The 25,141-nt window shown below is 47.1% G+C and overlaps 1 protein-coding gene across 5 annotated transcripts in view; it reads left to right on the top strand.

Annotated features, from left to right (window-relative positions):
• The window catches only part of SMG5 (SMG5 nonsense mediated mRNA decay factor), a 34,529-nt gene extending 9,703 nt beyond the window's left edge, over nt 1–24,826 (top strand). For 2 of the 5 annotated variants that reach the window (XM_075724333.1, XM_075724328.1), the window contains exons 2-22: nt 3,422–3,520; nt 4,133–4,256; nt 4,952–5,108; nt 8,269–8,358; nt 9,697–9,786; nt 10,677–10,755; nt 11,347–11,472; nt 11,933–12,001; nt 13,947–14,155; nt 14,299–14,436; nt 15,526–16,227; nt 18,068–18,237; nt 18,522–18,597; nt 19,299–19,474; nt 20,615–20,773; nt 20,993–21,052; nt 21,909–22,068; nt 22,465–22,555; nt 23,226–23,300; nt 23,630–23,768; nt 24,171–24,826. In XM_075724333.1, the coding sequence (XP_075580448.1) occupies nt 4,158–4,256; nt 4,952–5,108; nt 8,269–8,358; nt 9,697–9,786; nt 10,677–10,755; nt 11,347–11,472; nt 11,933–12,001; nt 13,947–14,155; nt 14,299–14,436; nt 15,526–16,227; nt 18,068–18,237; nt 18,522–18,597; nt 19,299–19,474; nt 20,615–20,773; nt 20,993–21,052; nt 21,909–22,068; nt 22,465–22,555; nt 23,226–23,300; nt 23,630–23,768; nt 24,171–24,254 (2,949 nt within the window). In that variant the 5' untranslated portion in view covers nt 3,422–3,520; nt 4,133–4,157 and the 3' untranslated portion in view covers nt 24,255–24,826. The remainder of the gene's footprint in view (nt 1–3,421; nt 3,521–4,132; nt 4,257–4,951; nt 5,109–8,268; nt 8,359–9,696; nt 9,787–10,676; nt 10,756–11,346; nt 11,473–11,932; nt 12,002–13,946; nt 14,156–14,298; nt 14,437–15,525; nt 16,228–18,067; nt 18,238–18,521; nt 18,598–19,298; nt 19,475–20,614; nt 20,774–20,992; nt 21,053–21,908; nt 22,069–22,464; nt 22,556–23,225; nt 23,301–23,629; nt 23,769–24,170) is intronic. The other 3 variants (XM_075724329.1, XM_075724330.1, XM_075724331.1) reach the window with 3 other exon arrangements.
• The last annotated feature ends 315 nt before the right edge of the window (nt 24,827–25,141 follow it).

The following is a 25,141-nucleotide window of genomic DNA, read 5'->3' as shown; positions in this document are numbered from 1 at the left end:
ACCGTGTCCCCTTTCCTCACCACTGCGGACGTAGGATCCTTCCAGGTCATCGCTGGCTGTCACGGATTCTTCTTTACTCTTGCCTCTGCCTCCTCCAGCAGCACCACGGAGCTCGTGCTAACAAAAAGACGTTTTAGCGTGGGGTCTGCCTGACGGCTCAGAAACCCACATCCTAGAAGATAAATCTTGCTGCTTTCAGGTCACCAGCTCGGTTGCTTTATGAACCCGTAAAAAGTAAGCAGAAGGAACTGGTGTCTTCGTGTGCCCATCCCTGACTGTTGTGGGAAGCAGGGTTGTATGGGAGACGCGCTCCAGGATGCCTCCTGCCCTGCGCTCGAGGGGAAGGTGAAATACCCTCCAGTGTCCCTGCTCACATAGTCCCTGAAAGGAAACTTTTCTGTACTTCACATTTGGCAGGCATTTGAGTCCTGGTGCATGTGAGTAGGCTTTCCTTAACTGCTTGATCACATTTCTTACCCACTGATACTGTTGGCAGCCAAATAGCTGTCTGTTTGCTTGCGACTTGGAAAGGGGGTTCTGGCAACTGCTTTTTGAGTAATTCCTGTCATTTCATGGGTGTGTCGTGCTGCGCAGTGTCAAGATGTATTTCTGTCACTGCTGAACTCGGGAGGATTCTTAGATGAGGTTTTGTGACCCTTTTTTATTTTTAGATATTAAAAAAAAAAAAAAAAGAGAGGGGCTTGTTTGGCATGTGAGCTACTGAGCAGCGAGAGAACCTGGACCATGTGCCCATAAAGGAATCTGGATTGAGTGAGTGGCAGGAGAAGGAGGCAGTGTTGGGCCTTCGAATGCAGTGAACTGGCACACGAGGATTTGGACACACGGGTTCACACCTGCACGTGTGACATCCCACCCTAGGGACTAACCGTGTCCTTGGACGCAGGCGTCGACCGCTTGTAGTCACTGAAATCACTTCCCACCTTGAGGTGTCAGTGACACGCAAGCTTGTATCAGACGCACAGCAGCTGCTGATTCCGTGCACGGTGAACGCATTTTTACAGCTATTTGGATGACGTAGAGACTGCCTATTTTAAGAATAGAAGATCATAGATTTCCTATACTTCTCTCTGGGAATCGAATGAAAAAGCAGTTCCCCTTTCTTCTGGTCACCCTTTCTGCATAGAAAAAAAATCAGTTCCCTGGGAGCCACGCTGTTTCCTGCTGAGGGTCTTTGAGAGACACAGCGACAGTACATAAATCACAGGTTGCAGTGAGGATACGTTTGTTGCTTGCTACTTTGTGGAGATCTGTTTTGGGGAAACTAAATGTGTATGTGGGGCTTGTTGGGGTTTTTTTCTCCCTCCTGTCAATATGCTGTGAGCTTGGATGAATGCTTCGTAGTTCTTGCCTTTTACCTGTAAACCAAAAAGCATTTTACTGGCTTGCCTGCTGTACCGCTGTTGAGGGTGTTAGGTTGTTAGAGTTTCCAAAGGACCTTCAGGCCATGTGAGAAGGATGCCTGTGAGCGGAAGTGGCTGTGGATGTCCAGGTTAGTAGCAGACTTCTGTGTGTGATTCTTACTCTATTCTTGGTTTTCTTCATGATTATTTAGGAAGAAGTTGGTTCAACTCTGTGGTGTTTTGATTTCCCAAGCCATTATGAAAGACAGTCCTATTCCCTACGCTTCTCTTCTTCTGTCAGGTTCTGTGGTTTACTGAAAACAAATGAGATTTCCAGTTATCCTGGGATGAAAGGCTTCCTGTGACATAGCATGAGATGGGACATTTTTTCTTTGAGCTCCTGAATGTTCTGGGTTTTTTTTCAGGGAGGTTCCTTTTGGTGTGGTGGGTTTGTGAAGGGAGATTTGCCTTGCTAGTAAGGGGCTGGTAAATGAAACCGTCAGTTACTTTGCAGTAATATCTGTAGTTTTCAAGGAAGCAGTGGTGGTTTCACCCTACCTCCTTAGCATATGGTTTGCATGCTCTTGGTCGCAAGTGCCATGCGAGTGCCCTGTATTCAGTCTGGCAACCGTTTCTGCATGTGGGTGAAAAGAAGGTTCAGCCGTTGCATTGTGAGTGTGATGAGGGAGTTTGCATTCTGCAGCCGATGGAGGTTTTGGGGAGGAGGAGCAGGCTGGGAGCAGCATCTAACAGTTCTGCTTTGCGGAAGCTTGCTCTGATCGGGTCTGTCTCATTCTGTATTTACAATGCATCTGGCTTGTCTTCAGCTTCTTGTTCAAACAACTCTCCGTGTGCGGCAGGCTCAGCAGTAGGAGCAGTAAAGGTATTAGAGCAAATGAGGAATGACAGGTAGGTAGCTGTGGAGTTGAGGGGGAGAAGAAGTACCCGTGGAGTTTGATAGCTAATGGCTGGGGTGGCTTGGAGGACACGTTTCTTAAAGAGGAACGTGTAGGGTCAACAGCTGGGAAAAGTTAATTTCAGGAGTCAGTTTATTGACCTCAAAACGGGCTTGACAAAGGCAGAGGTTTAGAAATGATCTCTCTTGGTAGGAAGGGTTTAACACGGCTGGTCAATTTTTGCTTTATCGAACTGTCCATGAGATATTGATGAGGGTACTTTCTGTCAGCGCTAACGCTTCTGTAAGTGCCTGGTTTTCTTTCACTGCAACGTTCTGGAATTGTAGTCTGATTTGTTCACAGCTACAGACTTCTGAGTGCTTGAGATTTTACACACACTGTGGTATTCCTTCTCCAGGAGGAGAGTCTTGGGCAGTGATTCACAGAAGTATTTTTTTTGCATGACTCGGGTGTTTGGAGATTGCTTGGTCTGCCTTTTAGTTGGCTTTCAGGGGGAAAAAAACATCTCATAACAAATTCCATGTTTTAGACTGGTTTTGCATATCTCTGTTAATCTATCACTGAGAGATCTTTAAGGGTTTTAATCAATGAATCTCTGTAACGAAGATCAGGAAGTTTTGGCAAATGAGGATGACGTGAGTTGCCTTCTTTCATAGACAAGTTGGTAAGGAAACAGGAATTGGTGGAGGTTTGACTTTTACCCTGTCAAAACAGTAATTGTTAGAAATCAATCCATTTTTTAATCATAGAGTTCAAGACGTTTAAATTAATCTGAGTGTATGTGTAGCATGATTTAATTGCTGAGGTTAAAAGTTGCTAACACGTCCAAAGACATTTCTGACTTCGCTACTGTAGAAATAATTGACGTTTTTGACCAGGCAGGCAGTGATAACTGGTGATTAAACAGCTGATTTACAGCAAAATCATTACAGTGTATGTAACTCTGCTTTTTTCTTCTTTCCGTAAGCTTTTTAAAATAGAGTGCAGAAAGGAAATCAATTAATACTGTGTGGTGGTATAATGTGGCTCGCTAATAATGGCATTAACTAGGCTAGTATGGTTCTGTGTAGGCATCCCAGATCTCGTGAAATAATCCCAAATAACCTGCTGTTCTGAAACTCTTCTTTCTGTGTTACCTTGCAGAGCAGTGGTAGAGGCTGTTCATCGATTGGACCTCATCCTTGGTAATAAGGCAGCGTATCAAGAAGTGTTCAAGCCGGAGAACATCAGCTTGAGGAACAAGTAAGTTGGGCAGGGCACTTGTTTTTTGTATTTGGCTGGGGAAAATCCACGTGAGGCAGCATGTGGAGGTTTTGAATCTGCAGTTTCACCATGTGTTTGATTTGTAGTGCGCCTGTTGACCTCCAGGTTTTTGAAGCAGAGGCTAGATTTCGGATCTGTATTTGAACAACACCTAACCGTACAGTCCATGGCTGGAGGCTTTCCTGGGTGTCGTTGTAACACAAGTAACTCATCTTCATGTTGGCCAGTGCCTTCCTTGTAATTATCTTTAAAAAACTGCGTGGCGAAGAGACGTCTTATATGTGTGTAAAATCTTTTGTCCGGTTCAGAGGGTGCCTAGCAGGGATGATTTTTCTTACTAATTTTTTTGAGCTGTCAAGACAATTCTTGACATTACTGCAATTTAGGAAGTTACTGATGGCCAGCTGAGCCAAGGTAACTGGTTAGGTGTATGGCTTTTCCAGATGCTCTTGTGTGGGAGTGATACAAGCTGTACCATCAGCAGATGGCCTAGCTCATCCATTGTAATGAATTCAGATTTTCCTCTTATGTAGCGGCAGCTGTATTTGAAGCTGCTGTAGCTAAATGTGAATTCTCTGCTGTCTGTCTCAGGCTGCGGGAGCTGTGTGTGAAGCTGATGTTCTTGCATCCAGTGGATTATGGAAGAAAAGCAGAAGAACTGCTCTGGAGAAAAGTTTACTATGAAGTTATCCAGCTCATTAAAACAAATAAAAAGGCAGGTATCTATGGCTCTGGCATGAGAAAGTCTCCGGCTGTGCAATGGGTGAGACCAAGTTAAAAGCTTCATTTGCTTGGAGAAGTTGTGGTCTGAACGCAGGGCAGGAAGCCAGGCATTCCTAATCATTTTAATCATCAATCATTTTAATCATGGCGCTGACATATACTTGTTGTCTAGCTGTGGGCAGGTAAGCTTTAATGATCTGCTGAGAGAGCTGCCATTGCAGAGCATATTTCAACATCATTTTCGTAATTTTTGTCTTCCCATCTTCAAAAGATATATACCTCCATGTAGAACGATGGTCTTAAGAGGCTTTGTCAGTGCTGATTGTTTTTGCTAGAGTTGATCACTAGAAAGTACTCACAGTATTCACACTTGTATTTTTTAATGCCATGAACTCTCTCCTGGTGATCTGGTTGTCTGAATGTATTTAAGGTGCTCTAACCAGACACCTTGATTTTTTTTTTTTTTTTTTTTATTTGTTGTTGCGGGAAGTATTCTCCTTCTTGATGTTGACCCTTAGTACATACCATTAGATACAACCTTGCTGAGCAAGAGGAGGTCCAGAACTGTGCAAAACCAATTACAGCTGAGCTACCCACTATCTTGCTTCACACTTGCTACAACTTGGGTGGCCAGCCTAAAATGTCACCCGGACCGCATTAACGTATCCTCATTTTTCTTCTCTCCAGCACATTCACAGCCGTAGCACTCTGGAGTGTGCGTACCGGACTCACTTAGTTGCTGGCATAGGATTTTACCAGCACCTTCTCCTCTACATTCAGTCTCACTATCAGCTGGAGCTGCAGTGCTGTATTGACTGGACGCACGTAACGGACCCTCTAATAGGTTGGTGCTTCGCGTGTGGGACTCGTGGGTAAGGCCTGAATCCCAGAGAGGTGGCTTCCCCTTGCGCTAGTCCATCTTTGTTTCGGCGTTCAAGGGATTTTTTTTTTTCCTCCCCTCTCCTTTCTGATTAACTGATTATCTGTTTAGAACAGACCGCTTGTCTCTTTTCCATGGCACTGTTTTGTTGGGTTTTTTTTTAATACTAGGGAAGAAAGAAGGGTTTCTCACAGGAAAAAAATGCTGCTAGAACATGCTTTAGTAAGTGTTTGGTGATGGCAGATTTTTATGGAAAATTGAAGAGCGCTTCTGGCTGTACAGAATGTTTTTAAAAGCTTAATTAAAGCAGACAAATGGGCCACTGGGGGAACAGGTTCTTGAAATCAACAGATTTTTGTCAGGACATCCTATTCGCTAGAGGTAAGATACTGTTCCTCCTCTTGGCGCCCCTTCTATCTGTGCTCCCTTCACCTTCTTCCTACTTGTGCTGCGTGTAGCTTTGAAATTACTATTGAATCTTGGCCTGAGAACATGAGGAAGCTCCTGTGAGGCAGTAAGGTATGCTAGCTGTCTCAGGGCATGCACAGAGGCGGTTACCTTAGGTGCAGGGTAATTTGAGGTATCTTGCCTATTAAGGGAGGAAGAATAAGAGTGTTTACAGTCTTGAAACAGCTCAAGGCTGCATATGCATTCACATCCTCGATTCCCTCGTAATGGTTTGTTCACGTCTGGGTTGTGCTCAGTGGCTTCAAGGCACATGTTTCTGTCCAGGTGAGAAATGGAATCATAGAATCGTAGAATGGTTTGGGTTGGAAGGGACCTTTAAAGATCATCTAGTCCAACCCCCTTCTGTACATTTTGTGAACTGTATTAGGAAGGGTTTGACATAGAAAGCTGGCAGGGGGAGGACAGCAGAAACCGGCATAAGAGAAGTTAGGATGTCTTTAGCTAGAACGTTTTAGTTCCTGGTATCCTATTCTTAGTTCTGGGAGATGATTGTATCATGATCGGCTTTGAAATGTCAGTTTAAAAGGCAGATGTCCCTGGCAACTGTTGCTTTGAGAAACGTATCGCAGTACTGCAGAATTAATAAATTCTCGAAATGCGCATTCCAGATGGGTGTGTACCCTGTGGCGGGTGATTGCATTTGAAAGGCTCCCCTTATTCAGGTTTCTTAATGTGTTTAGGCTCTTTAATTAAAAGGATGCAGCAGATGAGTATGTAACTGGATAACAGAGATGTAACCTGGCATATCCAGAAAAGATGGATGTGTAAGAATCCTGTATGAACTACAAATTAGGGTGGACACAACTTGATGGTTATATAAATGGGAGCAAGAGGATTCAAAGCAAAAAAGAAGGGGAGAATAGGTCCAATAGCATACATGGACGCAGATTTGAAGGCCGTGGATTTGTATAATGCAACTCATACGATGCCCGTTAGTAAGTGGGAACCGTTCCTCACTGGTCACTTAAGCCTCCAGATTTCACTTCTACTCTTTTAAACTAAGCCAAGAGGGAAGCAACTCAGACTGCAGGCTGGACTGGTCTTAAAAGTCTTCCTTTGGGATTCCTGCTTGAGGGGAATTTTCTCCTCCAGAAGGTGGAAGTCCTTGGCAACAGGAAGACTGAACCTAGACTGAATCCCTGACACCGGCCTGCCCGGTGGCAGTGAATGCTCTCTGGAGAGGAAGCGTGACCGCGGTAGCCTCTGCCTCCTCATCGCTGGCTGAACCGTGGCCCCGCTGGCTGGGGAGAAGGTGCTGGTGGGGAGATGGGAAGCACGGTCTCGCCAGTGGCAGCCCCTCCCAGGAACTGAGTCATGTTTGATGGTTTAAGTTACTTCAGATCAGCTGGCTGAAGCCTTCCCCTGTTGCTTTTGACACTTTCCACTGCCTGAACTGCTTTTTTTTTTTTTTTTTTTAAGTTCAGTATAGACTAGAGTATTTCAGTTGGAAGGGACCTACGATGATCATGTAGTCCAACTGCCTGACCAAGTCAGGGCTGACCAAAAGTTAGAGCGTGTTATTAAGGGCGTTGTCCAAAGGCCTCTTGAACGCTGACAGGCTTGGGGCATCGACCACCTCTCCAGGAAGCCTGTTCCAGTGTTTGACCACCCTCTCGGCAAAGAAATGCCTCCTAATGCCCCGTCTAAACCTCCCTTGACGCAGCTTTGAACCGTTCCTGTGTATCCTGTCACTGGATACCAGGGAGGAGAGATCAACACCTCCCTCTCCACCTCCCCTTCTCAGGAAGCTGCAGAGCAATGAGGTTGCCCCTCAGCCTCCTTCTCTCCAAACTAGAGAAGCCCAAAGTCCTTAGCTGCTCCTCGTAGGACGTTCCTTCCAGCCCTTTCACCAGCTTTGTTGCCCTTCTGTGGACGCAAAGGCAGTTTTGTCCGGAGGCAGTTCTTCCTAACTGACTGCAGCTGCCCTGTCTGCAACACACATTTGCTGTCCTGACTTTTCCTTGTGTTATTTCTCTTCCTCCCTTTTTGGTTGACCAGTCCTAAATCTAGATCTTAGTCTCGAGACAATGAGTTTGTTTCCATCTTCAATGTTGGGGCAGGTACATCCACATTGTATGCTACTGCCCGGTGCAAGTGTGCTCAGACTTCGTTCTGGCTTCCAGGGATTTGCGCCGAGTCCTATCCAAAGGCCTCGTTAGCCACTCTAACAAAATCAGCCTCTCAACAGGCCTTATTAGCTTGTGCTCAATGCTATGTTAACACGATCACATGGCTTGTAGACAGGAATTGGCTTTTGTCCTCTCACGTGAGTGCAAATGGAGCCAGCTCTCTGTGGCATACCTTGTAGACAAAGTCTGAGTGACAGTCATTTCGGTGACTGTTAGTGATGCAGTGACATGCACTGCCCCAAATCAGCGGGGAATTGAAGGGGGAGTGGGTGAGCATCAGTGTCAGTGGGTGAGCGTCAGTGTCTACGTGTATTTTCTACATTTATTTTCCACATTTTGACAACAAGAGTGAACCAGTGCTGGTCTATAAGATGCCACAGACAGCAACCAACAGTGTGGCCTGACCACGTGGTCTTTGTTTTCATAGGGTGAAATGTTGGGTATCTCAGGCAGAGGCGTAGGCTGCTCGTGTGTCTTTCCAGCAGCCTTTACCCAATGGTGTATGTGATTTTATATTTCTCATGTAGGCTGCAAGAAACCTGTGTCTGCATCGGAGAAGGAGATGGAGTGGGCACAGATGGCATGTCACAGATGTCTGGTTTATCTGGGGGATCTAGGTAAGAACAACGTCATCTTTCAGGGCAGCCTTTAGTACATTAGGAAGGTGGTGCCTGTACGGTGCCGAGTCCATCGTTAGTCACCAGCCATAGTTACTTGCAGACGCTGGTTTCCGTTGGACACATTTGCCAATGACTGGTATGAGCTGAAATCCCTATGGATAACTGACCTGCTACAAGTTGCAGAAGCTTTGGTTTTGGGCAAGTAGATGAGGAATTTGCTATCGATAAACAGCTGTATGTGTGGCTGTGTAAGAATGGAAGCCTTTGCTTTTATTCATGTTGTTTGGACAGCACGAAGGAAACTCAAAGTGGGCTGACTACTCAGTTCAGACTTGCTTTAAGGTTGCCTTACGGAGCCACTGTCATTAGCACAAGTGTGAGTGAAAAGCAGATTTGTTAAGCAATATTGTGAATCAGTCCGGAGTGGTAGGCCACTGCAAAGCCCCAGGTTCTTTGTCATTGTGTCTGGCTGCGTGTCGTCCTTTTTATAGCAGATGTGTCTATCCCACAGTCACGACCTCCTGAAGTGTGTGGTAAGTGTGTCAGCTTCTTGCTTGATTGTGGACACGTGGGAGTGATGGCAGTGAGAAAACGTAACCGTGTGAAAAACAGCTATTTGAAGTGTGGCGCCAGTAAACGCGCTTGACACGCAGCAGCCTTCAAGCTCTTGAAAGCTGTTTGGCATTAGCGTTGTGCATGAATCAGCCTAAAAATGGCATTGCAAATAAATGTCTTATGGGGGTAATAAGAATGACCTGACTGGTGGGAGAGAAATGTGCTCACCTCTTCACAACGCTTTCACCTAAGGTTTCCAAAATGCCTACTGTTGTCCAAAAAAAAAAAAAACCAACCCCAAAAAACCCAAAGTCCAGTCTGTCCACAGCCAGGTATTTTATTAGGTCAGCTGACTTGCTTTAGATTTCACACTCTGCTGTAGTAGAATATAGTCTGTTTGAGGTACTGGAAAACGGAGCACAACTCGGAGTTATTTCAAGGATAAATGAATCAGCACTTCACACATGCAGCAGAAGAATTTCTTCCTTTTCCTTACATGCTGCCACAAGCGTTGAGGGATATCCCCTTTGCTTGAAGTGGCAGAGGTTGTGATGTGCGGAATAGTGCAGTTAAAATAAAAGCGCTTCAAATGGGCCTGGCAAACCCTGTATGTTCCTGCGTTTTGCCAAGAGCGGTTCTTCTTTGACGGATTTGTTGACTTGGCCAGTATTTCTAGTTTTGTGGTGTTTTTAATCTGTAGGGAAACTGTGCTGCTCTGCAGAAGGGAAGAGAAGACGCTGCCTTCTGGTTTCTGATGTGCGGTGTGTGGTTTTCTTTCAGCTCGCTATCAGAATGAACTGGCAGGTGTGGACACAGAGTTGCTGGCTGAGCGGTTTTACTATCAAGCCCTTTCTGTTGCACCACAAATCGGTGAGTGAGTTACCATGAATTTTCAGTCATTAAAATCATGTTGCTGCAATCTAAAAACACCCTGTGATAACTATGCTGGTCAGGTTTATATCCTGCTGCTGAGAGAGGAGTGGTTTTACCCTCTGGTTAAAATGACTTCCTTCTTTGAGAATCTCTCTCTTGCTGTCAAGCCAAAGAGGGGAGTTAAAGGTGCTCTTTGCCAGTGACCTCCACTTATTCACCTGATAACCTCTGAGAAGCTCGGACTTCCATGAATGTGGTAAAGTTGTGCTTGTCTGGCTAAGGGAAGATCCAGCTGTCCATTGCTAGAAGCAGAGATTGGTCATCTCCTTCTTTTTACCCCTGCAAAAAAATCTCACATGCTGCTTTCTCCTTCAGAAGTGACTACTTCTAGTGACTACCTTATGAGAACACATTGTGGCAAGCGTCGAGGGCCTGTCTGATCTTAAAAAGTGTGCAATTCCAGAAAGTTCTCACTGAGCTGTTTGATAGGCTGATCGCAAATACCAATAAGTGACAAAAACTTATGTACCACAGTGAGCTGGGACAGAACTCTTAAATGCTGATACGATGATGTCTATGTCAAGAGGAATAGAGAGTCAAGGCCATGGCAGCATTAATACAGAGAGGAGGCATTGTTTGCTCTGTTTTCTTATGTAGATAAGTGGCAGGAAGGTGGGGAGGATCTAAAAGCACTGTAAAACAGGAAAAAACCAACCAAACAAACAAACCTGGGTGGCAAAAGGATGGAGTAGTCCAGACCTTTGTTACTGAAGCTTTACTACTGTTTGTGTCTCCTGGCTTCCCTCCTATGAGGAAGTGTAGTGAGAGGGAAAGGATCTGCTTGGAGAATTGTAAGTTAATTCCATTGCCCCTCTCTTTCATGACAGGCATGCCCTTTAACCAGCTGGGGACATTGGCAGGGAGCAAATACTACAATGTGGAAGCTACCTATTGCTACTTGCGGTGGTGAGTGTCGGTGAGGATCTTGGCTTTCTGGACAGAGAAACAGTGCGCTGTGGTTGCTGGTGCCAGATCCTTTTCTCCTTTACTTTGGATTTGTGGCTGTTTTCAGCGGATGAGTTGCAGGGGAGGGGGAAGAGAGATGGGTTTGTTTCACCCTTGAGCAGGACTGATAATAAGAGCGAGCCTCGGTCAAAAGAAACCATCGTGCTGGTCACTAAAACACATGTGCAGGGCTGCACTTGGAGGACAGGGTTTCATCTGAAACCCTCTGCCTGTGCTGGAGAGCCAGGTTTGAAGGGTGCGGAGGTGCTGAGTGAGACACCCCCCATAGTGAGGTGGGTGGAATTCAGTTTTCTGAACGTGGCCCTAAGGCACAAATTTGAAAAGCTGTGTAAACATTGCAGATGGAGCTGTGGTGCAGCCTGAAGTGGGGTTTGCAGACATCAGGGGGAGTTAAGTAGCCCAGCATGTTCAAACAAAAGCACTAGGTACCTGCCTTCATGCTTAGATGCCTGAATAACTTTCTAGTGAATTAAAGCTACAAAATGTGAGCAACCTTGTGGCAAAGTAACTTTTGATGTGTTCTATTCTCAGTATCCAGTCTGAAGTGTCCTTTGAAGGTGCCTATGGGAACCTGAAGCGGCTGTATGACAAAGCAGCCAAAATGTATCACCAGTTGAAGAAATGTGAAACCAGGAAGTTGTCTCCAAGCAAGAAGCGGTAGGAGGGAAAAGAAAAGGAGAAGGGTGCAGGCTGAGGGTTTGCGATGCCCCCGGTGTCATCCTCTGGGTTGAGAGTAGTGTCTTTCTGGGAAGCGGGAACTGGTAAATGGCCCATTCGAGGCAGTGTCTGGTCCCAGAATTTTGAGAGCCCCACTCAAGATCCGATTCTTGATCTCTCTCAGGTCATAATTTCAGGGGAAAAGCTAAATGCTGGCTAGGTGTAGAGTTTGAGGTGAGAGATTTTCTCACTCTCCCCTGGAGCTGGTGACTGTTCATGAGGGTTGAGGCATATTGGTGAAAGCTAGACGTGTATAAGCTGTCTTTTTTTTTCCTCCAGTTTCACCAGAATGTAGTTTTCAAGTGAGACCTGATTTACCTATTAATAGAGCTCTGTTAGTCTAGTCCACCTCTGTGACAGGGTACCTGCTTTACAGTGATTTTCTTCTCAATCTTTTTAGAGGCAAAGACATTAAGAGGTTGCTGGTGAGCTTTATGTACCTGCAGAGTCTTTTGCAGCCAAAGAGCAGGTAAGGTTACGGCAGATTATATCTTCTGTTGATAACTCACAGTAGCAGGCATTCAGAATTGGAAGAGACTGTTCCCTGTAGGATAACAGTGCCTGTGCTGAGGCTTTCTGCCAAAAGGACCGAGGCTGTAGTCTTCTAACCTTGCAGGGAGACTGAAGAAGATTGTCTTCCAAGGGAGGCTGAAATACCGAAGGGTTAAATACTTTGCCACTCTGGCTAAATCAAGCTGGTAGCTGAGTGAATGTTGAACTCCTGAACCTCGCAGCTCATCTCTGTGCTGTACTATGCCTTTGGTGTTTTCTTGCCTTGTTCAGTCATCAAATGCTTTTTCCTGGCAAGCGCTGGCTTCAGGCTGATAGGACGGCAAAGAGTCACTGTCTGTACGTGTGCAGGGCTGTTCATTGCATTTGGAAATCTGTAACCAAATCCCTGGTTCAAAGAAACAAATAGCATAACCTGTTGATGTTAGAATAAATGGAAAGCTTTGTACATCTGTGTGATCCCCCCCCCCCCCCCCCGCCCTTTTCTTGGATTTTTCTCTGTCTCTGCTGGGAGGTTTTCAGGTGATTGTAAATTAACCTCTTACTGCTTGAAATAAAGCAGGTGTTTTAAAGGGTTTTTACACAGGCTACAGTTAAACTCGTCATGGAATAGTTTGGGTTGGAAGGGACCTTCTAGGGGCCCAGTCCTCCCCAGAGTAGGGTCCACTGTGAACGTAGATTCAAATGTGAAGTCAGATGAGGTTGCTCAGAGCCTCATCCAGCTGAGTTTTGAATGGACCTAAGGACAGAGATTCCACACCTCTCTGGTCCCCTTCCAGTGTTTGACCACTTTCACACTGGAATTTTTTGTTTTTCCCTTGCATCTAGTCTCATTTTGCTTTTCTGCAGCTTGTACCCATTGCTTCCCTTCCTTTTGCTGTGCACCATTGGGAAGAGTCTTAGTCCTCTGTAACCACCTATTTGGCATCTGAAAACAATATTATCCCCCCCCAAGTGTTCTCTCTTTCAGGCTGAACAAACTCAATTCTCTTTGCCTCTTCTCATACATCATGCTCTCTGTTCCCCTTGGCAGTCTTCTGCGGGACTAAGTCCAGTTTGTGAGTGTCTTTTTTTTTTTTCGGTTGGGTTTTTTTGTACTGCTGACCCCAAGACTGGATGCAGTACTCCAAATGCCATCTTGTCAGTGCCAAATAGGGATATTTTCCTCAACCTGCTGCCTGTGCCCTTGCTAATGCAGCCCAGTATGGGATTAACTTTCAGATATTGACTTGTACCAGACTGGAACTTCAAGGCTTGTTTAATATCCGCTTAACACATATTTAGTGCAGAAGAAAATTGGAAATTACTTCATTTTCCCAAGCATGTTGCCCCCTGAAAAGGATTTGCTAGATGTTTTGCAGATGGGTTTATTTTGGAACTAGGAGACTCCCATAGCCCATTACACTGAATACTGTGGGTGCTTCCTTTGAAGCAGCTAACAGCTACAGAGGAGTTTGGAATATTCATACAGGGCTGCAAGTTAGAGCCATGGGAGGAGGAAAAGTTGAGTCCCCAGTTTGTGCGCTGCAGTGTGATCCTTTAACTGAGCAGCGGATCCGAAACTTTTGCTACCTTTAGCACCGAAGTGCCCTGTGTATCTTAATGGCTACTGCCTGAGCTCCCAGGAAAAAAGTCATGTATTTTTTGGTGACTCATCTCTTCGCAGGGAGGTGCTCTAGTTACCGTTTGTCTTTAGTTTAGCAGCTTTGGAGAGGAAAACATAATCTGATTCGTCTCACTTGCTTCCCATAGCTGTTGTTGCGTGCAGTATATTCCCTGGTGCTTCGTCCTGTCTAGTGCTAAAGGATAGCCGAACTGCCCGTTTTGGTTCAGTTTCCACGCAGACATTGCCAGGAGCTTGAGTCTTGAATAATAATTCTTGTTTATTTTTTCCTCTTGTTAAGCTCTCTGGATTCTGAGCTGACATCTCTCTGCCAGTCTGTGCTGGAGGATTTCAACCTGTGCTTGTTCTACCTGCCCTCTCCTCCTAATCTGAGCTCAACTAGTGAAGATGAAGAAGAGTATGAGAGCGGCTACTCCTTCCTTCCTGATCTCCTGATCTTTCGCATGGTGATCATCTGCCTTATGAGCGTTCACAGCCTCAAGAGGGCAGGTAACCAGTGCTTTATTTGGCCATCCAGAAATTTAGTGATTAACATTCAACAGTCCAGTTAGGCTGAAGATGTTGTCTTAATTGGCATTCACGTTTTGGACTTGTGTCAGCCTCCTCCACCTCATTACGCTGTCTTGTTGCAGGTTCAAAGCAGTATAGTGCAGCCATCGCGTTCACGCTGGCCCTCTTCTCTCACCTGATAAATCACGTCAATATTCGCCTGCAGGCAGAGCTAGAAGAAGGGGAAAATCCGGTCCCAGCCTTTCAGAGTGATGGCACAGGTAAGAGAACAGAGACAGTATAAGCTGGGTCTCCCCAGTTGCCTGCCTGTGGGGCTGGCTTTTACTTTTCTTTCCTAAATCTCCTGGGCATGAGTTTTGTAGTGTAGTGCCTGAGTGGTGTTGGAGACGTCTTGGTCTTCGACTGCTGGGCTGAAATCCCCAAAGATGGGTAATCTGCTGAGACAGTCTCCACTTAGACGCTCTCTGTGAGTTTCAGAATCATCACAGAATGAAAATGTTGCTTTCCTTCTTGTAAGGAGTTAGCTCTTGGCAGCTCATTCATCATCTGTTTACCCCAATCTGTGCTCCTTATTTTCTCTCTATTTACTGTTATTCACTGGACTCTTTTCTCCTCCGCTGAGGAGATGATCTCAGGCGAAACACCTGGGCAGAGGTGTGTGTCTAAGGGAGGCAGGCCCTGCTCAGCACAACCTCATCTCTGCTCAGACAAAAATAGATCTTTAGTTTCCAGGGGATCCTGCTGAGCAGAGAATAAAACTGCTGAATCTTTCCCCTGCAAACAGTTGGTTTGTGATATTTCACAGAACACAAGGCTAGAGTTTTCCTGGTCAAAAGCAACAATTAATGACTCCTCTCCTGCATGGATTTTGAATCTGTCAGGGTGACGTGGGGCTGCTGGAAAGGCTGTGAACTTGTTGGTCAAGGAAGGGATTAGGTCAGTGCAGTCTGGTTACAGGGTGGAGTGGCTCGTTTAATCCAGCTGACTGGCACATGCCCTTGCCCTGCTTGGTGGTTCACTTGGCTCTCAGCCTGTAGAAAGCTGGGGAACAGATTTAAGATTCAGCTGGGTATTTTGTACTGGTCTGGCAGCATTCAGCACTGAGGCTGCCCGATAACGGAGGAGCACAGCTTGGGCAGTAGGAATCCAGGATTCCCAAGTCTTTCTGGGTGCCTTTTAGAAAGCGAGTCATTCTTCTCGGGTTGCCATTACTTGTTCTCTGGCTAAAGATGCTAATAGAAGCGATGGCTGAAATTTGCACACTGGTTCCCCAGGCTCAGGGCTGGCAAGCAGCTTGTGTGACACATCGGGACGTTCTTAACTTGTGGTCTCATTTTAAATGCCTGCAGATGACCAGGAGCCACGGGAGCCATTGAACTCGATTGAGAAGGAAGCTGAAGCTGACTTGGCCAATCACCAGCCCAGCGAGGAACAACGGAAAAATGACTGCAAGAAAAGCAAGAAATACTCCCGCCTCTCCTGTTTGCGCCGCCGCCGCCACCCCCAGAAGGTGGATGAGAGTGACCTGAGCGAGGGCTTTGACTCTGACTCTAGCCAGGGCTCCACAAAGGGCAGCGATGGCTCAGAAAGTGGCTCAGAGAAGAGTGACGAGGAAGCAGAAGCTGCTTTTGATGTGGAGACGGACTCTGACATGAACAGCCAAGAATCTCGGTCCGACTTGGAGGACATGGAGGATGAGCCGGGTGAGGAGGGAAGCGGCCGAAGCAAAAGCGGGCCCAAAGAGGCCTTAAAAAACTGTGTGGATGGTAGTGGGCTGGGGGACTCCAAGAGCGCAAGCATCTCTAAAATTGAGGCTCCGGATCCAGCGGTCAATGGGCCAGCTTCCCTGAGCACAAATGATGCAAGCATAGCCAGTAATCTCCAGGCCATGTCCACCCAGCTGTTTCAGACCAAACGCTGCTTTCGCTTGGCTCCCACTTTCAGCAACATCCTTCTGAAACCGAACAGTGAACCACCTCTCTTGAAGGATGGCATAGAAAGCAAGCCATGTGTCAATGGAGATCTGGAGAAGCCCAGCTTGGCAGAGCAAGGTAAGAATCAGTGACCTTTGAAATATTCGTTGTTGCAGTTCTGTGTGGAAAACTGCAAGCTGTAGCAGTCTGTTTGCTAAAATCCACCCCTTCTCATGGTGCAAGTTCTCCTTTGGCCAGGTTTGGAGGAGCAGGTTGCCCAAGTACTGGGCAGGTCTTGGGTTGGGTGTTTCCTGACGGAGGAGCTTTACTCTTACTGCCTGACATCCAGGAATACGTGCACGGAACAAAGGAAACACCTGCAGCCAGCCAGGGTTATCTGTTGTTCTGCTCAACAGCCTAAATGCTGAGCAGCTCTGATAATACAGAGGATAATTCCGGCAGGTATTAAAAATTTGGATTGTCTTCCTTCTTCCCTATGTGAAATGTCTGTAATCAGACACTTCCTAGCGCTTCTGGTGGTGGACGGTGCAGATGCATTCCAGGAAGTTCTCCATGAGATGTCGGATTATCAACTCTGCAAAGCTCTCACAGGAGCTTGTCTGTAAGATGTGACCTAGGTGCGTGCGGGAGGAGTTGAGGGCCTCTTCTGCGACCCTCTGAATGCTGCCTCGCTGAGTGCTCGGGGCTGAACCAAACTGCAGACGCACAGCAGGTGGAGCTGCAATGTCTCTATTACCACGCAACTTACACAACTGAGTAATGTTCTGGGAAAAACCAGCTTGAAAGGGAGATCAGATGCACTATAGGGAGTTGTTTGTATTTCAGATAAAACCGCATGGGCCTGTTCGGTCTTGTTTGTCATTCCTCCCAGCTTCCCTGGAGCAAGGAAACATTTTTACATCGCGCTGCCAAATTCAATGGGCCTGCAGCACTGGCAAGATTCGGGCTACGCCTGGGCCAGGATTTGAAGGGGGAGTATTAGATCATGTTCATGTTGACTGGCTCCCGGCATTGCTTCATAGCCACTTGAAAGAGATGGGGGGGAAAGGAAGGAACAAACGATTTTTGGTCTGTGTAACATTTTTCTTCAATGGGTTACACAGATGTTGCAGCTCCAGGAATGTATTTGAATAGTGTGGCCATGATACTTTTATAGATGTAGAAAACGAGAGGTTGACTGAATTAACCCATGTGCTTTTTAGCTTTCAGCTCTCCTTGCCTCAGCTGTGCTGTTTCAAAACTTGAGCTATTTAATGGTCTCCACACTCTATCGGGGATGGTTTCTGAATAAATTACTTCCTCTCTTTTGAATCTGAGGGTTTATTGAATGATAAGTGCTGTGCTAATAGGCAGAAATGACTGTGCAGTTAAAATAAGGGACTGTAGCAGAATGCGTTGTTGATTCCCAGCTTGCTGCTACCTTGACCTCCGGTCGCTCATGTAGCTAGCGTGCAATTTCATTGGCAGCGGCTTTGAGATCCTCAGGTCTGTAGAATTACAAGATTGCAAAGCGTATTCAATGTTTAAAATCACCTGGGCCCTGGCTGATAAAATAGCCCTACCATTTTCTTCTCTTGCATAGCCTGAAGGTTGGTGCATGTTGACCTAAACAGTGCTCGCTGGCTCCGTTCTCTGCGGTAAACGATCCGGTCCTTGTGCCGGCACATGCTGCTTCCCCCTGCTCTGTTAGTGAGCGTCGAGGAGGCTGCTGCAGGAGTTAAGGCAGTTGTCAAACTTTCACAGGGAGATTTTAGCAATCTTCTCCCAACGAAGTGGAAAATGCAACAGTGATACTCTCTTAGCAACAGCACAGGGGCCGGGGAGCTGGTTTTGTGAGGATGTGTGGAGGCACTGGGAAGTTCAACTCAACTCTTACTAGCATTGTTCTCATACCAGTAGGGCTTGGCTTCTCAAGGGGTTTAATGCCGGCCACCCTGCTTTTCCCTTCATTTTCCAGATGATGTGTCTGACTCTGAGGAAAGCATTTCAAGTAACAAATCCTGCAGGAATGAGCGGTCCCTTCAGGAGAAGCTAGAGATCGTGACCAACGAAGGGCTGCTTCTCACTGTCAAGGTGTTCCTGGACTGGCTGAGGACAAACACGGACCTCATCATCATGTGTGCTCAGGTGGGAGCTGTGCTCGGTGTTCGGTCCAAGGCTGCATCTCTTCAGTTCCCCTGGACTGGGATGCCAAGGGCGTATTGAAGCTACTGTCCCAGTCCTGGACAGAAGGTGGTGTTAAATACCCCACCAGCTGAATTAAGATAATCTTGACCTAAGAAGTGTAGTGAAGTTTATTCTTCATAAAGCATTCTGAGGTCTGTGAAAGATGCTGGAATGCCCAAGCGCCCTGGTTATTGTGTACATCTGTCTCGACGTTTTCTTTGTCCTTTTGTGTTTTGTTCCTGTAGAGCTCTCAGAGCCTGTGGAACAGGCTGTCTGTGCTCCTCAACCTTCTGCCTTCTGCTGCAGACCTGCAGGAATCAGGTACTGGAGAAGGAAGTGGCAATGTAATGTTTCAGCAAGCCTAGTCATGAGTGATTGCCATGGTGTGTGTGAGAGATCCCGGGGTGAGAGATTTGCCAGTAGCCGTTTGCCTATAAGCACAGTGGGAAGCGACATCATGCGTGTGTTGTTTTTGTGTTTCAACACCGTTCCAGTGAGATGCTGTCCCGTGGACTTTAGCTCTATTAATGTATTATCTATGGCTGACAGTATACTGAAACACTCGCACCTGTGTGCGTGCAGTCCTTGTGTGGCCAACATGACTGGAATTAACTGTCAAGACCACAAGTAAGGGTATGATTTTGTCACGGCAATCGTGGAAACTAGTTTTGAAGCTCCAAATGCTCATGACGTGCCCTGTACCTCAGCCTAAAGATCCCAATGGTTCATGAGAAGCATAGTTTAAACGGGAATGCTTGCCTGTTGGAACGAATGGGAAAGCTAATCCTCTAAACTACGTTTTCTCTGAAGTGGTGCGCCTCAGCAGGTCGTTTGGGACAGTTACTCTTTATATTGCGGGTGGCCTTTTTGTTCCTCCTTCAACACATGCAGACAGTACACGTGTAATTTAAAACCTCTGCCCTTGATTGTTACAGATTGCGTGCCTTAAAGCAGTTTTCCTCTTTGTCCCCACATCAGTTAAGTCACCATGTATCGCTGTGCTTCCCCTCCATCCTCTCCAGGGCTGGCCCTATGTAACGAAGTCAAGGATGTTCTGAGTGGCGCTGAGCTCCCAGACCTGAAAGCCAACTTGCTGCTCCCAGAAGATGTGGCCCTGCGAAATCTTCCCCCTCTGAAAAATGCACACAAGAGGTTTAACTTTGAGCAGGACCGACCCATTTTCTCAGCAGTTGAGGAGGTGAGTTGGTAAATCCTGAATCTTGGCACAAGCTGCATTTCCCTTTCTGGAGGTGCAGCCTGTTTTATCTGTGCAGATGAAGATCTAGTTCATTCTTGCCAAAAAAGCCCCCAAACTGATTCAAACTTTTGCATCTGAGATGGGTTCATGTTACTGATAGTTGCTGCGGTCATCCGACTATCCAAAAATCAGCGTTCAAAAAATTGCCTTGCCTTCCCTTCCCTGTCAGAGTCATTACGAAAGGAAGCACCGTCACATGTTGACAGGTTTGCTGCGTGAAGTCTCCTGATCTCCCTCTCTGGGCAGAAGAGTTGTTACTTCTGCCCTGCCTTGAATGAAACCAATTTGGTTGGAGCTGCAGGATATTTCCTGTGATCTTTCTCTAGTAAATGCAAGCCGGTGCAATCTCACTTCATGTGGCACTCTGTGGCCTCGTAGAGCACTTCTGTCTGTTTTCCCGAGCACAAAGGGCCAAGGTGATCGTTTCTGGGTAGTGGAGGTCTGCAAAGGCAGTTACTCTTCTCCTGTCCTGCCTTGCTAGACCAATCTGATTCCTTCAGAGTGGGGAATACGTTAACATCTTCTGCCTCGATTTGAGGGCACCATGCTGATGCGTGACGTGGGACCCCATGTTTGTTAAATCACAGTCCAGCGAGCTGAGGTCTTGAATGTCATCTCAAGCTGCCAGGGCAGCTGGAATAAAGTGCAGCGATCTCGCATCCCACGTGAGCTCACCTTTCGCTGCCTTTGCTCAGCAGCCCAGCCAAGAGTAGTGCCTGCCCCAAGATTGGATATAGCTGCTTGTTTTATTTGATTCCTTTTCCCAGCACGGAGGGCTCGAGCAGAGATTTATGGGGGAGAGCCTGGTGGTGGTTTCTGAGGTTTTCTGGAGTTGGGGAAGCCCAGACTGCAAGCACTTCTAAGCTTTCTGGCCAACTGTAGGCTTTCCTGCAGCCCTCTCCTGCAGTCTCTGTCTTCAGAAGCACATTTCCATCAGAAATGTTTCCTTTGGAATTTTTTTTTTTTTTTAATAGCAGTTTCTGTGTTTTCCAAAAGCGTGAGCTGCAGGGTTGGAGCTGGCTCAGGCTACAACCCCCATGGGGAGATGTGGCTGGTGATTGCCTGTCTGCTTCTTTGCAGTCTGTTGTTCGGATTTGCTGCATTCGGAGCTTTGGCCACTTCATTACCCACTTGCAAGGCAGCATCCTGCAGTTCAACTCGGAGCTTGGGATCTTCATCAGCATAGCACAGTCAGAGCAAGACAACTTGCTGCACCAGGCCCAAGCCCAGTTTCACATGGTGAGTTGGCAGAGGCGGGATAGTTCCCTGTACTTGGTACAATTTCCTGTAGATTACTATTGGGCTGTAACTATAACCACAGATCTTTGGTGGGAGGTGAAAGTTTTGCTCCTTAAAGCTACTCAGGTGTCCCCTTTTCACCCTGTTTCTGGAAGCACATGCTAATGTCTGCTTGTGTGTTTCCTGCTAACTGATAAGGAAGTTTGTTTTTGTAACTAGGCTGCAGAGGAAGCTCGTCGGAACAGGCTAATGAGAGATATGGCTCAGCTTCGACTGCAGGTAGGAGATGCTGGTTCCGGCCTGAAAACTGGCAGGGTAGTGGCTGAAATGTCTGAAACTGGGAATGGAAGCGGGGAACTCTCTGCTCCCATCCCATATGGAGGCAGTAAGTCTGTACTGCAAAGACAATCATAGAATATCTCGAGTTGGAAGGGACCCATAAGGATCATTGAGTCCAACTCCCTGCTCCTCGCAGGGCTACCTAAAACTAAACCGTATGCCTCAGAGTATTGTCCAGATGCTCCTTGAACTCTGACAGGCTTGGTGCCGTGACCACTTCCCTGGGGAGCCTGTTCCAGTGACCGACCACCCTCTTGGTGAAGAACCTTTTCCTAATTTCCAGCCTGAACTTTTCCCTGACGCAGCTTCATCCCATTTCCTTGTATCCTGTCGCTGGTCACCAGAGAGAGGAGATCAGCACCTCCCTCTCCGCTGCCCCCCTTGAGGAGGTGTAGACTGCGATGAGGTCTCTCATCAGCTATGAGGTCTCCCCTCAGCCTTCTCTTCTCCAAGCTGAACGAGCCAAGTGACCTCAGCTGCTCCTCATAAGTCTTACCCTCGAGACCTTTCACCATCTTGGTTGCCCTCCTCTGGACACACTCGAACAGTTTGATGTCCTTTTTACATTGAGGTGCCCAAAACTGCACACAGCACTCGAGGTGGGGCTGCACCAGTGCAGTGTAGAGTGGGACAATCACCTCCCTCAGACCCACTGGCTGCATCCAGCCCTCTGCTCCATGTGCTGGGAGGTTGGAAGGGCCTGAGGGAGCTTTGCAGGGTGAGTCTTGCCCTGTTTGATCGTTTCTTTCAGCATAAATGTGAAGCAAGTGTCTCTGCATGTGTGTTTTTTTTTCAGCTGGAGGTTTCTCAGCTGGAGGGCAGTCTCCAGCAGCCCAAAGCGCAGTCAGCCATGTCTCCTTATCTTGTCCCGGACACCCAGGCCCTCTGCCAGCACCTGGCTGTTGTCAAGCAGCTGGCCACCAGTGGGAGGTTCATAATCATCATCCCTCGAACAGGTATGGGGACTCCACGTCAAATAACTGCGCCTGCCTTCCCTTCATTCCCTCCTTGCTGGCAAGCAAGCCCTGTGGGCCAAGGTGGTGGCTTTCTCTCCTGCTGCTGTTGTCCTTTACTTCAGCTGGAGCAGCCGAAACACCGTTTCCACATGTCGCTTTTGGGGCCTGTTTTATGTGTGGCCCGTGCTTGGAATCTAACACAGTGTATCGAAGAACAGCTGGAAAGAGAGAGGCCCCATTCACCCTCCGCTTCGTCTGCCTCCTGTGGCAGCCACTGCTGCTGTGCATCAGAGACAGTTCAGTGGGATGAGGAATTCTTGACACATCTGGATTAGTTTGCAGAAGTATAGCTGTAAGCCAGATGTTTTTGCTTCTTGTTTTTTTTTCCCCTGTTAGTGATTGATGGCTTAGACTTCCTGAAAAAGGAGAACGCAGGTGCTCGGGACAGCATCCGGTATCTGGAGGCAGAATTTAAAAAGGGAAACAGGTGAGAGTGGGAGAGCGATGTGATTTGTCTTTGCTTTTGGAATGGGTGTGTTTTGGGGTGGAAGAAGATGTCAATGGTGGGAGCAGCCTGTGCATTCCTTGGAGCAGAGCAAGGAGTGGGCCAAGGGAAAGCCAGGCCTCAGGAATGCACTTGGCGAGGGGGAAGGTGGTGAAGAAACAGATCTGGCAGCTGGTTCTCCAGATGCGCTTGTAGTTGCTGCTCGGCCATGAAGTGTAGCTGCTTCTGAGGAATGGAGGGAGTTGTATCTCTTTATCAGTGTACAAAACTGAGCGGTGCCTTTTGCTGATGCACTGGGAGTGCTGGAAGAGCTGTACTGCATTATTGCCCAGGTTGGCTGCAGAAGGACAAACAGCTGTGCTTCTGTGAAGACAAACTGCGTCTTCAAGGCCTGTGCCAGGGCTGGTGGGCTTGGAAGCACTTGTCTTATTGTGAACTGCACACAGCGATGGTGATGCGAGAGGGGAGGTGATCTAAGGGACTTCACAGGGGATTCCTTGGGCAGGCCTTTGGGTGTTATTTTGGTTGATAAAAGCCGGCGTTCCAAAAGTGTCCTGCACCAACTGATGGACCTGCTACAGCAGAGTAGAGCATTGACTTCAGTCTGTGTGATGGTCTCCGTGTGAGCTCAGTGACTCTGATCTTTCCTTAGGTACATTCGTTGCCAGAAAGATGTTGGGAAGAGCTTTGAGAGGCATAAATTGAAGAGACAAGATTTAGATGCCTGGTAAGATTACAGATGTCTGAGCCCAATTCCCAGCAGGCAGGTGGCTTTGGGGAGAGGTGTTAGCCCTGGGACCCATCATGCAGCTTGCTTGATTTGGTGGTCTGTGTGAGTAATTATAAAATTCCCTGGAGAGAGTGTTAGGGCATCCATCTGTGCGTCTCGCGTAGCACCAAACACTTGGTGCTAAGAAGGGTCTTGGAAAAGCCCTCAGCAGGCAACAGAGAAACAGTCCTGCTTTCCACATGTCCCCCTGAGCATGTGTGAAAATGTTTGCACAGACAAGTGGTCTTCCCTCTGACTTTCCCGTATTTCCCTTTTCTGTCTGGCAGGAATCTCTATAAAATACTGGACAGCTGTAAACAACTGACGGTGTCCCAAGGAAGCGGAGAGGACGACACCACAGGAATGGTCACCATCATCACGGGCTTCCAGCTGGAGGACCCAAGCACGTTCTCAGCACCCATGCAGGTCAGTAGCTCTTCGGCTGGCTGAGCTGAGCCTTTCTGCTTCCTAGCAAGAATAAAATCTGGTTGATTGGCAAGAGATTTTTGGGGGTTTTTTTAATGTTTTCTGCCTTGGGTAATAACTGTCCTGGATTTCCCAAATTTAGTTTATAAGTTGTGGTTCCTATTTCCTTGAAGGCCCCTTGATTTGTCATGGTTTTGTGGTACAGACTATCCTGGGGGAGGTAGGAGAAGTAATTTGCATGTCTGTGCAGGCCTCTCATGCCAGAGCAACTTTAGCATGAAGGAGAATTGGGCCTTTTAGCCATGACAAACTCTGCCTGAGACTCTCCAAGTTGTGAAGGGCAGTCCTCTTGACAGGGCAAGAAAAAAACAAATAACCTGTTTTGTCTCTCTCTGCCTGCAGTCTGCCATCCAGGCAGCCGCCAATGCCAGCGTAGAAATAAAAAATGTTCTGGAGTTCTACAAGCAGTGGAAAGAGATGGGCTGATGTTCAGAAAGGCATCGGGTTGGTGTACCTTTCTCTCCCCCTCTCGGAACGTGCAGCGTCTGAACGAAGGAAACAAAAATCCGGACGACACTTAGACACGAAGAAGCAGCAGCAGCAACAATAAGAAAAATATCTACCAAAAACCAGGAAAAAAAAAATTTTAAAAAAAAAAAAATCCAATTTGGGCACGCACACAGACACCCTCCACCTGTATCCCAACCAGACGGCTGTACATCTCCGACGGCGCCAACTGCTCTGAGAAGAGAGAGGCACCTCGGCATGGCCGAGGCAGAGCTCTGCCCTTCTCCCAGTCGGCAGAGATGGGCGAGAGATGGGCAGTCATTCATTCCTCCCCCCCCCCCATTCCTCCCCAAAACTTGCTTGGTCATCTGAAATGGGCAGGCGGCTTCTAAAGCGTGGACTTGACTTAAATGAAACCAAACCAGCGCGGCAGAAATGGAGCCCTCCTAGCTTGGGAAAGAAGATCCAAAGAGCGTTTAGCTCTTGTTTGGCAATCTGGTGACAGGAAAGCAGATAGTCTCTTTTTTTTTTTTTTTTTTTTCCCCCCCTCCTCCTTTGAATTAATTATTTTTCAAGGGTTTTTTCCTTTTAATTCTTAGCTTTTATATATATAAATAATGTTAAAGGAAAAAGTGGAGTTCCTTTTGGGGTTCTGGATACTCTTCCAATGTCAGAGAGAAAAGGAAACAATTATGCTATTTAAAGGGGGGGGGGGGGGAAAGCTGTTAATATAATTTTTTTTTTTTTTTTCTTTGAACAAGCATATTTATTTCCTTTCCCTGTCCCCCATGGAGCGGGCTCAGTGCAAAGGGATGTTGGCCTGCAAGGAGAGAGCAGTCTGAAGTGCCCCGATGGGCTTGGTGCAC

The sequence above is a fragment of the Pelecanus crispus genome, chromosome 22 (assembly GCF_030463565.1).
Source record: "Pelecanus crispus isolate bPelCri1 chromosome 22, bPelCri1.pri, whole genome shotgun sequence".
Taxonomy (NCBI): Eukaryota; Metazoa; Chordata; class Aves; order Pelecaniformes; family Pelecanidae; genus Pelecanus; species Pelecanus crispus.
The sequence above is the reverse complement of the archived record's forward strand: the minus strand, read 5'-3'. Positions and strand labels throughout refer to the sequence as shown.